Genomic DNA, 15000 nt, shown 5'->3' on the forward strand with positions numbered 1-15000 from the left:
CGGCGCCGTTTATTCGACTAGTTGGTAACAGGAAAGCTTTGCCCTTGACTCTGAAAGGAAACTACTCCTCTGACATAATGCAGATACATTCTTTTTTTTAAGTGATTCTCCGTGAAAGAAACGTTTTGTCGGAACCGTAACAAGTGTGGTGAGGTTGTGATTCAAGTGTCAGAGTTGTTGTGGCGATAAGCTTCAACCTGGGAGAAAATAATTGGCATGCTGGATATTTTGGCGGCAGTCTTGGCCTGCTCCTTCTCCCTCTGTGTAATTGTTTCAAGAAGTTATCGAGCATCGGGCATGCGGGCAAGAATTCGCGCATGATAAACCGATGCCCCGTTTTTTTTCCTTTTTTTGACATCAAAATAAATACATTTGGCTGTCCTTGGGAGCGGTTGGCAGAGCACACGAACACTGGGGTGAGTTTTGTTTTTGAATTCGTGAAAGGTCAGTGTGTGTTGTGCTGGTGAGAGACAGACGGTTAAGCAGACGGATAGGGAGACAGACAGGGAGACAGACAGGGAGACGAACAGGCTGACTGACTGACAGATGAACAGACTGATCGGCGAACAGACAGACAGATAGACAGACAGACAGTTGGGGTGGGGGTCACAGGAAACAGTCCACAGAACACATGGGGGCACAGTTTTTATCGTTTTATCTTGGTTTATCGATCAAACTTGATTACGATAATAAGATGCTTGGCCTACATTTTTTTACTCCATATTTTTTACCTCTTCGTCTTTAGGGAATTATGACAAGGTTAATGAGGCAGATAATTAAGGAATTGCAAAGGAGAAAAAAGTCGATGTTATTCACCGTAAAGAAAACGTATCGGTGTTAGAGCTGAGGTGAAAAGGGGTTAAGTGGGAGGGGGGAGGGGGTTTGTGTTACCTGTTATGCCTTTTTTGTTCTTTGCAACCTCCATTTTCGAGGATTGTTATTGTCGATGATGTGATGTCAGTATTTTTATTGTTGTTTCGCTTCTGTTTTTGTTGTTATCGTCATTTTACTACTGTTGTTGTTATTATTATTATCATCTTCCCCACCACCACCATCACCATCATCATCATCATCATCACCAACATCACCACCATTACCTTCACCACCGCCACCAGAAACAACAACAACATCAGTTGTTGTTATTTTGTTATTGCTGTCATTATAATTATCGTTTTTCATTGTTACTGCTGATATTAGAAAATGTTTTGCATTTGCTTTTGTTCGGGTTGTTATTGTTCGATGTAGATTTTCCGTGTTTTTACTCGTATGCTCAAAAAGCACGATTTGTTTCGCGTCCTTGGATATGTATATGAAAGGTTATATACATATTTATAATAAAAGGTAGATTACGTAAACGCAGATGGTAAATATTGGTTAGATGACGTAAGAATTTGTGAAGGTTCAATGACAACGGGTGATTTCCAACTAATTAATCGGATCCGTTTTTTAGTTGATGCAGGATTTGCATTAGAAACATGATAATGTATTGCATTTCAATGAACGAGTGTTTCGAATAATTTCACGTAAGCCTTCATGTGATAGACATAGGCCTACATGTGATAAAGATTGGCATACATAATAAATATAGGTTTACATGTGATAAAGCTTGGCATACATGATAAATATAGGCCTACATGTGATAAAGATTGGCATACATGGTAAATATAGGCCTACATGTGACAGTCAATTTAATTCGCAAGTGATTTGATGTACACGTGTTGATATTCTCCCCCACCCCCCTGTTTTTGTGTGTGTGAACGAAGTTCGGTCATTGATTCGCCCCCCCCCCCCCCAAAAAAAAAAGAAAAGAAATAATAATAATAATAAATAATAAATAAATAAAAACAAATAAAGTAAAGTAAAATAAAATAAATAAAAGTAAAGGAATAGAATAATATAGATAATAAATAAATAAATAGATAGAAAAAAAGTGAAGAAGAATAAAAGGAATAAGATGATAACAAGAAATGAACTGTTCTTGACCTTAGGTTGTCCGGGCACCTTGAAGGAGGGGTGGAGCCGGGGGGGGGGAGGGGGGTGAAGGGAGGTAGGAGGGAGAAGGTTGGAGGTGAGGGGGTGTGGAGAGGGGGGAGGGGAATGTTGGAGGTGAGGGGGGAGGGCAGTGGGGGTCGTTTTGTAAGGGCGGGGGGTGAGGGGGGAGGAGGGAGGGTGAGGTTGTGAGTGTATGACGATATGACGGTATAGGTGTGAGGGTCAAGGTGTGGATCTGGAGGGAGAAGGGAGAATGAGGATGTGAGTGTATGAGGATATGAGGTTGTGAGCATGAGAATATAAGTTACATATAAGGATATGAGGTGTGTATGAGGATGACGTCTTGCCTTTAGGGATATGAGGTTGTGAGTATATGAGGATATGAGGAGAGTTTGAGGTTGTAAAGGTGTGTGTATGAGGATATGAGGTAAACGTGTGAGTGTATGATGAGGGTATGAGGTCGTGTATGAGGATATGAGTTTGCGAGTGTATTAGGTTGTGAGTGTGTGAGGTAAATATGAGGATGTGAGGTTAAGAGCAAATGGGGTATGGCTGTGAGTGTATGAGGTTGAGTATGAGAATATGAGGTGAGTATGAAGATATGAGATGAATCTATGAAGTGAGGGTGTGACTGTATGAGGATATGAGGTGAGGGTGGGAGTGTATGAATATGTGAGGTGAGGGTGAGAGTGTATAAAGATATGAGGTGAAGATGTGAGTGTATGAGCATATGAGGTAAGTGTATGAGGATGTGAGGTGAGGGTGTGGGTGCATGAGGGTATGAGGCCATGTGGGTAAGAGATTCGGGGATAGGATTATGAGTAGGGCGTAGGGTGTGAAACTGGACACTCGTTGTGGTATCTGGTTTATTATTATTAGGACGCCTGGTGATCGGCGAAGACGCCTCCTCGCTCGCTGGCGTCTCGTCGCGTGAGAACGTTACGGTACAAACAAGTTGATTTCTGCGCGCGATCATTGAACTGGGGGCTCTGAAGGCTTTTTTCTCCTTTTTGCTTTTTTATTCCCGGTGGAAGGTGTTTGTTTATTGGTTGTTAATGAGGAATGAAAATTGATATTAAAGGAACAGAGGAAATAGATATACTTATTATCGTGACGGGTTCAAAAGTCGGTGCTAAACTAGGCATAACAGAATTAATGAAGATTTTCATGGTCGAAATGGAGAAAATAGATACAGATGGTACTCATTACGGATGGAAGATTCAGAAATAACAGAAGTAATAAAGAATAAGACTTTCATGATAGAAGGATAGAGACTGTAGATAGATAAGATCACCATGACGGGTGCAAGAGTCAGTGCCGAAGTAGACACAACAGGATTACCTTTTCGACGTGAAAAGAACAACTCCGATAACTTAACTTTAGATAAGGCATGAACTAACGTCAGTATATATGCTTCATTGCGTTATTTAGTTGCAATTTCCTGGTCGTTCTGAGGTCGTTGTACGAACTTTTACTGAAGAAGAAGGAGGAGGAGGAGTCAGTGCGGAAACTTTTTCTTTCTCCAAATAAAATGTTAAAGTTGTCCCATCGTCGGCTCGTTCAACATATAAGGAAGTGTGCTTGCAGTCCTATGCTTGCGTTGGACAAACCTGTTGGCGGAGGGAGGGGGGAGGGGCTATTTTTTAATGGCCGATATTTCTGGCTCGTTATACGTTAAAAACATGAAGGTTTACGACACTTACAAATGCGCTTATTCCTTTCTGGCGATACGTGGCCATGCCTTCAGTTTACACGGCGCATCACGTTTCCTTCTGTGCTTTGGATGCCTCTCTTTTTTCTCTTTTCCTTCCATTCATTCTCTCTCTCTCTCTCTCTCTCTCTCTCTCTCTCTCTCTCTCTCTCTCTCTCTCTCTCTCTCTCTCTCTCTCTCTCTCTCTCTCTCTCTCTCTCTCTCTCTCTCTCTCTCTCTCTCTCTCTCTCTCTCTCTCTCTCTCTCTCTCTCTCTCTCTCTCTCTCTCTCTCTCTCTCTCTCTCTCTCTCTCTCTCTCTCTCTCTCTCTCTCTCTCTCTCTCTCTCTCTCTCTCTCTCTCTCTCTCTCTCTCTCTCTCTCTCTCTCTCTCTCTCTCTCTCTCTCTCTCTCTCTCTCTCTCTCTCTCTCTCTCTCTCTCTCTCTCTCTCTCTCCTCCTCCCTCCCTTTCCCTCCCTCCCTTTCCCTCCCTCCCTTTCCCTCTCCCCCTCTCTCTCTCTCCTACCCTCCCTTTCCCTCCCTCCCTCTCCTTCCCTCCCTCCCTCTCCTTCCCTCCCTCCCTCTCCCTCCTTCCCCCCCTCTCCCTCTCCCTCTCCCTCACCCACGCGTGTAACATTTTATCATCCAATCAGATAAGAATACTGAATTTAAAAAGGCGTAATTTCAAGGAAAGAAATCTTAACATTAATTGTGAAGCATTCCTTGTAGCCTTAATCACATTTCTTTCCAGCCTCGGAGATAAATGATCAAAATACCATAAATCCTCAATAAGCTTCACGAAATTCCATACACCAAAATCTAATTTAAAATCTAAGATAAAACAAAATTCCAGAAATCTATTGTCAAATTTCCAAAACTCCAGAAATCCAAAAATCTAAAATGTCACAATTCCAAAAATCTCAAAATGCCAAACTCTTTCCAGCCTGGAGGAAAAGTGGAGCAGCGGAAGCAGCGCGCGCCGGAGTGAGCGCCCTTCGGTCTCGTCCTTGGCGTCGACGGCCTCGCCCTCAGCCGACGAGAGCGACTCCGGCTTCCACGGCTACAGGTCGAGGAGGTACCGGTCCCCAGACGGCCGGTCACTGGACGAGGTTGGTGGAGGGTTCGGTCTTCTGTGTGGTTTGGGTTGGTGGTGTTCCAGAGAGGGCAGGGGTACGGTCTTTTGAGTTTTATATTAGCCTGTTTGTCACCTAGTTGTTGGATGTGACAGCACAGGTGGAATTTGTTTAGACTATATCGTTGTTCTCAGTGTTTTGCTTTGTTGCAGGCAAGCGAATCATCCCGACTCCAGGGCGACCGCCTGAACACTTCGTGCGACTCGTCCTTGATCCTGCGGCCCGGCGAACGGCAGCCCCTGTACGCCAACGCCCCGCCCAAGCCCAAGCGGCTGAACTCCTCCAGGGACTACAGCACCTCCCCGGAGCGGTCTCCCGAGCGGGACGAGAGAGACCCGCGGATCTACACGGACCATGGTGGCGGCAACGGCGCCGCGGACTCGCGCTCGCCCGACGCCCGAGGACTACACTTCCATCCTCCCTCCGCCGAGCGCAGAACTCCCGACGCGTACGGAGTGACGTCGGGCGGCGCGCGCGGGGATTACGAGGACGTGTATGGCGACAGCAATGGCTCCAGCTCCCTAGCGCAGAGTCCCATCCGGAAGCCCGAGCAGCGGGACTCGTTCGCCTCGTCCAGGAGCGGCGGGACGAGACTCTCCGAGGAGCTGCAGCTAGCCGACCCCATGAGGCCCACCTTCCGTGGCCAGGAGGACACGCTCCCCCGTGTCTCGAACCCGGACCCGCACCATCGCCACCGGCCGCAGGGGCCGCCACGCCCGCACAGCGCCGACTTCCTGGAGTACGACAGGCGGCACGGCAGCAACGACATGTGGTCCTATCGACGCGGCAGCGGCGGCGACCTCCCGAGACCCAACGAGATTCGGCCCAAGTCGTCCGTGGGTCAGAGCGACCTGGATCACTGGTCGGAGGAAAATTACGCTCAAAAGATGCGGCAGTCGTCGTTGTACCACACACACATGCACAGCAGACCCACGTCGAGATTCTCGGCAGCGGGGAAGGGTGAGAGTCCTGTCAGTGACCACCACCATCTGCACAGCCCCCACGGCGTCCCTCAACGTGTGCCACCTGCTGGGGCCGCCACGCCCGATCTCTACACGCCACACAAACCCTCGAACATGGCGCCGGGTACCACGAACAGCCTGCGACACGGCATGGTTGGGGACAGCAGGCCAGCCTCGAGACAAGACCTGAGTCAGGATCCCCGGGCCGATGTAAGGCCCGACCTGAGACAAGACCCGAGGCATGACCTCAGGCCAGACCCAAGGCTCGACTCCAGACCAGTGCACATGCGATCGGAGCCGAGGCAAGATCCGCGTCAAGGGATGGCACCCGAAGTGCACAGACAACACAATCATGAGGATCCTCACAACAGGTCGGACACATCGCCCAACACGACGCTCAACAGTGTGCCTACCCCCCCGGGCAGCTATCAGAACAGTGCCTCTCCCAGTGGCAGCGCCAACAACAGCTTTATGAGGTCGGCGTCTGCGAGGTTGCCACGGCACAAGTTGCAGGATGATATGATGAACACCTCATTGCCTGACGATGGGTCGGATGGAGACACCAAAAAGATGCAACAGGTATGGAAACAATAGCTTTGGGATCGAGAGAAAAAATGTTGGGTTTTATTGTATAGAAAAAAAGGGTATCAAAATTTACCACTTGTGGTTTAGCCCTTATTAGGTGGTTCATTGATTGAGTTAAAGTTCTCTTTCTTTGGAATATTAGGGAAATTCTGTAGGGTAGAGAAAAACTGATCCCTTACATTTCGTTCTCAGTCGCTTTTGCCTTAAGTATTTCATGTATAATTTAAGTATGTTTTTTGCTTACCAAATGGTAATGGATGTAGCCTCCCTCTAGCTTAGAAGTAATTTTCTCATATAGACATGTAAATGGTACAGGCAAATGTTAGATCTTGATTGGATGAAATTATTCAAGATTGCAGTTATTCTTTGCCATATTATCTATACTAAAAAAATACAAGTTGAATGTAAAGTACGTGCATTTGACAAAAATAGATAAACTAAACTAGAATCATTGCCATATATAAACCCACACTCTTATTGTCCTTGTTTTCCCTCCAGAGAGAGGAATCTATGAAAAGGCTGCTGGAGTGGAAACAGCGAATGTTGCAATCACCCTTAACACGGAAGACCTCCCCTCGCCAAGATGCAACTGCAACGCCACAACCTCGAACAAACAGCGAAGCTTATAGGCAACAAGTGAGTAACTGCGGGTCCCGAAATATGAAATATGCTGTAATAAAATGCGCATGAGACACTATGAGTACAAGTTTGTATTAAGACAAATAGTGAAAGTAATAAAATAAGTACAGGGCAGTATGAGTATAAGTTTGTAAAAAAAGTCAGTAAATAAATGTAATAGAATAAGTATACGACAGTGTAAGTATACGTGTGTAATGAGGACAGTCACTGCAATATTTTTTGTACTCCGATTATTCTTTAATTAGTTTATATTACTGATTTCTGTGTGGATGAATTTATCTCTGGTATGAAATGAGTGTGCATCAGTAGTAGTATTCCTTACTTGGGATGTGAAGTCTTATTCTGAAGATAATTTTTTGAAGTAACCATTCTGGGCTTACTATTTTGTTGTCATTATTATTGCTGTTTCTATTATTTATTATTATTATTATTATTATTATTATTATTATTATTATTATTATTATTATTATTATTATTATTATTATTATTATTATTATTATTATTGTCTCTGTCATTGGCATGATGATGATGGTGATAATGATAATGATGATTACCGCGTCATTAAGTAAATATATTTTTGCTACCTGTAGTTATTATGTTGTCATTGCAAGTAGAAATGTTAAATTCCACGTAATAACAATATGACTATCTCCGCAGGTCCTAAACGAGCTTGCAACTCAGGAAGCCAGATCAAAAAGTGTCCAAAGTCACGGGCATGGCCAGAGCCAGTCCCCTGGGAGGCCCCTAGGACAAGTGCCGCCCTCTGGGCCTGTGCCAGGAAAGCCCCACGGCTTCTCGCCGAATGGATCAGCTGGACTGCACCACGGGGCAGGAAGTCAGCCAGGTCAGGTATCTAGTGACTGTTCTGTACCCCAGGAGTACATGAGTGCCAGTCCAATGAGTCAGGGCCATGTGAATCAGAGTCCCATGTGTGTATCTGGTCGAGGACCCGGGGAGAGGCCGGCCCCTCAGGGGAGCTCCTCCCACCAGAGCTCCGACAGTGGGAGCAGTAGGAGGAGGGAAGGCCGGAGGGAGAATTCCAGGACCAGGCATGTCAGTGGAGGAGACTCGAGAAGGTCTGCCTCCGCCTCGAGATATAACAGCTACTCATCGGATGAAGAAGGTAAGTTTTGCTCTATGTTCTTCATTTTTAAAGATGAAAGGGATAACCGAGTATTTTTGATGCGTAAAACAAACCAGTGGTGATATTGCTTTCCCCTTTGGATAATGTGAACATTATTTCATGGTGTGATACAGTAGTACTGTGAATGAGTTTGAATGTGAGATTATAATGATGTATCTTTTGGAAATCTAAATTTTCAACTATCGCTTTACTAACACATTTTAGTAGGATACTACCCAATTTGAATACATTTGAATGGTTGCTTAAGGGCACTTGGTGGTATTTGGTACTGTATCTGTATTGTAGCCTATCTCTGTTTGAAATGGAAAGGATGTATCTGGCAGATCACCTTCCTTGTTGATTCTTATCCTTTACTGACATTCTGATACTGTAGCCCTAACAGCGCGATGCTCTCATCTGTAAACGGTGATTAACCCAGAGCGAGATAAAGTGAGTTACTTTGGTGTCCCGCTTTGGCGCTTATGACCCGGAAAAAATATGCATGTTACTGGTGATGTGGTCTTATGTGTAGAAGTAAAGAGACAGTGTTTACATTGATATGATGATATGGTATTTGTAAATACTTATTTTCTATAAACTAACAGTTGAAGTAACAATGATTTCATTGTCCATAAGCTGTAAACTTTGTGGTTATTATGGACTTTATCAAAACTAAAAACAAATTGTAGTTACTCTGTTAGGAATCGAAAATGGCATGTTTAAACCTTGCTTGGTATTTTCTTGGGTTGGAATCTTCACCTGAGACAAGTTTTTGTTTGGCCATAGCATGGCTGAAAGCGATTCTTTTGTGTGCGCTTATTCAAAAAGGCTGTCTCTGGCCGACTAACTTTCTGCCTGCTGGAAGTTGTGGTCAGCATTTTGACATTATTTGAACCTGCATGCAAGAACTGTCTTAGCAGTGACTTTAGTTGCTCTTTTCTACTTGTATGGAGTGGAAAAATAACCTGACTCCTAGTGGCTTGAAGATCTACTAACAAAGAAGACTAACTCTCATGCCAGTTTTGCTTGGCTGATCAAGATATGGCCCTACAGATCTGCTGGAGGAGCGTGAGACTCGAAAAAGGACTCGACGCAACTCGAGGAGAAGCAGTGCCGAGTTGAGTCGCGACGGACGAAGGGCAGGCACCACGCCGGAAGGCAGATATCCAGCCTGGCCGGAAAAACGCAGTCCCGAGGATATGGACGTTTCCAGGGATTTCCGGGATGAAAATAGGAATGAGCTTATGAGTGATAGTTTTGTGCAGCAGCCAATGCATGCGACGCCTACTTCGTCGCCTGATTATGTGAATATAAATGTAGTGAGTGAATCGTGTGATCCTAAATATTCAAATAAATTCAGAGGTAAAAGTAATGCCTCAGATGTAGAAAATATTTGCAGTGAGAGAACAGTGAGCCAACGTGCTGAACCTGTGTTCATTGAACAGCATGAAGGCTATGATGAAGTGAGAAGGTTTGAGCCACAGCATCTAGAAAATGAACAAAATCCCAATGCATCTAGGAATTTTGAACAGAGTTATGTTTACAGTGACCGCTTTTATGCTACAAGAGATCCCTATTATGTATCTGATGTTCAAATGCCAGCAATAAATGATCATAGATTTGACGATGACAAGAATACCAGTGCCCCTGTGAATAACATTTCACAAAGAGATCTGAACACTTCATATGATTCCAAGACTTCGTCACAAAATAAGTACCAACAGGTGAACAATATTTCCTTTGAAAATGAGCAAAGGAGGCCCTCTGTGGACATGAACAAGAATTCGCACCACAGTCTGCATGGAAGGGATGGCAAAGACTTCCAGAGCTATGATAGTACAACAGGTTATCCCTCTTATGACTCCCACATTGCTCACAAAGGCGATAGTTTGAACTCCCACATTTCTCAAAGAGGCACAGGCTTTCAAGATGATACCACTTCCACTGGCAAATATTCAGACAGTGGTTATGATACTTTGCGTGCAGAAATGCCCCTCCGACGCGAAGAGAACAGAAATCCTCATGGTGGATCCCTGTGGAAAGCAGATAGTTTAGAGAGTAGCCCTGAGTGTTCGAGTGTTGTAAGAAGAAGGGGGTATGATCGTGCTGGTAGAAGGCCGGAAACATGGAGCCCTGAAAAGTTTGACAGGTCTTGGGTGGGAAGGCCGATGGGCCCAGATCTGAAATCCAAAGTGGACGAATCCAAGGTCGTGAAGGAATACAGTTATGAATACATTACTCCTGATAAGAACTGTGAATCGTCACCCCAGGAGAATTTTAGAAATATGTCCAATTCCCTGAAAAAGTCAACCCCAGTTTTACCATGTTTAGAAAGTCCAAAAATGGTACAAGAAACTCATCAACAGACTCAGAGTCAGATGAATTTGGTGCAAGATAGGATAAAGAAATTTACTAGCAACATTGATGCCAAAGAAAATCATATCAATCATAGTGAGGAATCACGCATTAAACCCTTAAAACATAGCGAATCAAAGTCACAAATAGATAATCAAATGAATAACTCAGGCTTACATGAGCAGCCTTCAAGAAACCTAAGAGAACCCCTGAAGGAACCCTTGAAACCTGTGTCTCAAGTCAGAAGTTCAGAAGCTCTTGTATCACCCCTGAAAGCTGAGTTCGCCACCTCGGAATCCACTATGGTGACAGCTCAAGAGGCGCAAGTCAAGAACATATCTGATTATAAGAGGAGAGATGAGGTTATTGGTGCTGCTACCATGGAAGAAGGAGTGGCAAATCTAAGGTATGTCTCGAGTCCAGAGCCTTCAAGTTTAGAGTACAGAGAACTGAGAAGCCCTCAGGATATCATGGATTCAAGGCTTAGCAGAACCAACATCAGAAAGTTTTTGTTTGATGACGATTCTAAGCCTGAGGCTAACAAACAGCATGAAAAACCATTAAATCCTGTTAAGCCTCCTTTGATGAAGAAACCAGCACAGCCTAGATCTGTGAAGGCTCTCCTGAAGAATTTTGAAGAGAGGAGCATAGAACACATGGAGAGGGTCAGTATGAGTCAAGATGTATCAAGGAAGAAGTTCCACAGTGACTCAGAAATGCTGTCCAACGAGAGCTCAAGCGATGAGGGCCCTTGTGATGACCAGTACAATGCATTGCCAGAGAAGACACCAGTGTCACCTACCACATCTGTTCTTGCAGATCTGAGGAAGTCGGCAGATGACAAGAAGGAGGAGATTGCTCCCATTGTTCCTCCTCCAAGGCCACCAAAGAAGCCAACATTAGGAGGAGATATGGACGTAGTTATGGCCCCAGCCTATCTGAGACTAAGTTTAGCAGAATCTATTCAAGAATCCTTGAAGGTGCAGGAGGACAGTGACAGTGGAGGGGAAGAGGCAAGTTGGATGGACACCACATTGAACAGTGAGCAAAGTAGATTGCTTTATCCTCCCTCTGAGCATGACACGTCTATTGTAATAGACCTGGATAAGCCACCAGAGGAAGATGCTCCACCACCTCCCATTTGCCCAACAAGTGGAATTCAGAGCCCTCTACCTCGACCAAATCCTTATATAGAGGAGAACTACTTACCAATGAGCCCACCTAAAAAGCCAAGCCATGGATCAGGTATTCTTGCTCCAGCAAGTTCTTGCAGTAGTCTGAGCAGTAAGCATTTGCCTACTCCAGAGCCTGTATACCCTGATGCCTTTGCAAAAACGGAATATGAGGAACACACTTATATCGAGATGAGTGGAGATACAGCATCCAATAACACCCCAAGTAATGCAAGCCTTCCTCCTCGACTTGATCTCAGTAAATTGGCTGGTGAGCAAACATTTACTCCAGAGAGTCCTAGGTATTACGAAATTGGGGATAAAGATGAGCCCCAGCATTATGAGTACATATACAAGGGACAGTCTCATTATGAAGCTATCTATATGGAAGTTCCAAACTCTGAAAAGGACGAAAATCTAGTTGACGAAAAACCCCAGATTCCAGAGAAACCAGATGAACTAAAACTACAGCCTAATTCTGAGAGGAAATATCCATCAGACACTGCTCTTAATTCCTCTCTTAGTAAGATTGACACAAAGCCTCAGTCAAATGTCTCTTCTGATGCAGATGATGAAGCTTCCAAGGACCTTGATAGTCTGGAACCCCCACGCAATCCTCGCTTCAGCCTATCGGACACTTTCCGTCCAGCTTCATACTACTTAAGTGGAGCTGAACCGTCAAGTGATCCTGATGCCCAAGATTCCTCAGATTCTGACCTTGTTCCTCCTCCACCCATACCTCTTAGTCCACCACCTATGGACGAACTGGAAACTGGAGGACCAAAGGCAAAGAATTTTGATTTTGAGAATCTAGAAACCCCTGATCCACCTCCACATCTCCGAAATGCCCTGACCTCTTCAAGATCACTCAGGGTCAGTCAGAGCAGCCTCAGAGAAGATCTAAATACTTCGAGATCATCTATTGGCAAGGAAAAAAGGATGTTTGAAAAGTCAGAATCTTCCTCCAGTCTTCACTCTGATAAACTGAAGAGAAGGCCAGTATTTGAAGAGACTCTAGAGAGTCTTCATGATGACGATAGTTTCATTCTAAGGTCAGAGGATAGGTATCCTGCATCAGCTGCATATCCAGAAGATTGTACAATGTCTGGAGCAGAAAAGAATATCCAGAGAGACAGACGGAAACCTTTCCCACAGTGTGCCGAAGATATTTTACTTCCTGGAGAGAAGCACGAACCCTCTGCCAGGCCAAAGTCAGCTCTGGATCACAACATGTCTTTCCAGAGCAACTTGGACACCTCATTTTCATCAGGAAAGATTGAGAATCCTTATGTGAATGAAGGTTTCCAGCATAATGCTCGCCCCAATTTGAATAATCTTCAGGGTCCTGCAGTAGGCAGAGAGTATTGTAATATACCTCCTAACTCAAAAGTTAGTCAGCTAGAAAGAGAAAGGTCAAACTCAACCGGTTCACGACCTAAGTCTCCTGACCCATATGCTGACAGAAAGGAGCTCTCCACTTACCAGAATGTCCCTGCACCAAGGACATCACTGCTGAAAAAGAACCCAAGTCAGCTTATCTCATCGAATGCAGAACCAACGGGGTCTCCTATGATTGACGCCCTTCGTGGAGTTCATAGTCCTGTTACCCAGCTGAGTGTCAGTCACCAACGTACATCATCAGAGGCTTCTTCTCGAGGATTAGTGAGCCCTACAGCTAGTGTCCTTTCACTGGGTGGTGGCAACGTGGCTCCTATACACTTAAGAGCTGCTTCCAATGTGTCAGTAGGAAGTGAATCAAGCCCTCGCTCTGCACCTTATTATTACTCTGATGTGATTCGTGATGAGGGTGCAGCACTTGCTGATGGGATGGTAGGCACTCCAAGATCAAGATCCTACCAGCTCAATAATCAGCGTGATCTTGAAGCTAATAAAAGGCAGGACATAGGTCGTAAAGTAAATCAGATCACCAGTGCTTCAGATTTTGAACAGAGACGTGAGAGATTGACTCAAAACCACAGTCTGGCTCATGAATTGAGAACTTCAGTTGAGTTTCTTGAAGGAAAAACTGTAACTTCTCCAGACGAACGTAATGTCTATGATTCTGACACACTTCGTAAAATGAAGCGTCGTGCTTATACCCCAGACCCGGAACTTGATGCCAAGAATGTGTTTCCATATGGTCTCTCAGTGAAAATGGACTCTCCTTCAGCAGGTCCTCAAATGGGCCACCGTAGAACGAGGTCATTAGAGGGACTTTTAGATGAACCTGCTCGGCCTTTTGCAGGTGGAGCAAGTAATACCTTGCCACCACCTCCAGAAAATTCTCAGTCTTTCAATGGTCCAACACAACACAACGCAGGTTGTGCCAAACCAGGTGTTCCACAGATTGCCACATCAGCACCCTTGAGAACGAGTCAAGGAAGTTCCATGGGATCAAGTGTATCACCACCACCACATCTTGTGACTGCACCTCATAGAGGTGCCTTCTCCCAGCTCACAAGTCAACGTGCATCTGTCAGTAGCTTACATAGTAGTGGCAGTGTGCCACCAGGAGCAACCTCCCCGTACGCTACTTCTCCCTTGCCAATATCACCCTTGCCTCCGTACCAAATTGGCAGTCGTGATAGTCTGGTCAGTAGGGAGAGCACCGCAAGTCGGATCAGCTTTCATGAACCCCGTAGTCCCCATCAACCACGCAGCCCTTTAAGCCATGACCAGATGACTTTTCAGGAGAGCCAGGAATGGGAAGACGACAGTCAATGGCGGGAACAGCTTCGCCGTGCATCCTTGAGGCATACCCGTTCCTTAGAGACTCTGGACGAAGGACGCCCCCGAAGACCCGGCGACGGAGGGAGCAGTGAAAACCGTCCTCCAGCCAGGCTGAGTGTGCCAAACCACCAGCCGAGCATGGAGGACCACAGCAGCCAGCGACTGCAGCAGCACAAGCTGGATGAATACACTGTTGACTACCGCGAGGGCCGCGTGGGTCCGAATCATTACCGAGGGCATGGTAGTCAACACTCGGAGACCCTCGAGAGAACTCGAAGGGGCCTCACATGCCTCGAGGGCTACGAGTGGGACGAGGCTGAAGAACGGTTTAGGAAACCGAACCCGCCCAGCAGGATCCAGTCCCCCACGCACCAGCAGAACCACAATGTCCAGCATCAGCCTTTTTTAGCCGACGGCCTCCCACCTTCACCCGAGACGGAGCGCGAGGAGCAGCGTCAGTGGCAGGAGAGCCCGGCGCCGCCCCCCGCCCCCGGTCTGGCCTCGCCCCGCCCGCAGGAGCACCCTTCTTCGGCGGGCGGCGATGAGAGTCCGGCCGGTTCCTCGGGGGTAGGAGGGAGGCCCGCCGACGTGAGCGAGGCCCGGCCCGACAGCGCCGCCTCTA

At 45.9% G+C, this 15000-nt stretch overlaps 1 protein-coding gene across 14 annotated transcripts in view; it reads left to right on the forward strand.

The window, feature by feature from the left end:
- Positions 1 to 15000, forward strand: part of LOC113815219 (uncharacterized) — a 359930-nt gene that overhangs the window by 191930 nt on the left and 153000 nt on the right. For 13 of the 14 annotated variants that reach the window (XM_070122026.1, XM_070122023.1, XM_070122034.1 and 10 more), the window contains 5 exons: positions 4623 to 4788; positions 4965 to 6353; positions 6858 to 6995; positions 7656 to 8121; positions 9175 to 15000. The exon at positions 9175 to 15000 is cut by the window's right edge and continues 93 nt beyond it. In XM_070122026.1, the coding sequence (XP_069978127.1) occupies positions 4623 to 4788; positions 4965 to 6353; positions 6858 to 6995; positions 7656 to 8121; positions 9175 to 15000 (7985 nt within the window). Of the gene's footprint in view, positions 417 to 4622; positions 4789 to 4964; positions 6354 to 6857; positions 6996 to 7655; positions 8122 to 9174 lie in introns of all 14 variants that reach the window. The other variant, XM_070122037.1, reaches the window with a different exon arrangement.

The sequence above is a fragment of the Penaeus vannamei genome, chromosome 5, assembly GCF_042767895.1.
Source record: "Penaeus vannamei isolate JL-2024 chromosome 5, ASM4276789v1, whole genome shotgun sequence".
In the NCBI taxonomy this organism is placed as follows: Eukaryota; Metazoa; Arthropoda; class Malacostraca; order Decapoda; family Penaeidae; genus Penaeus; species Penaeus vannamei.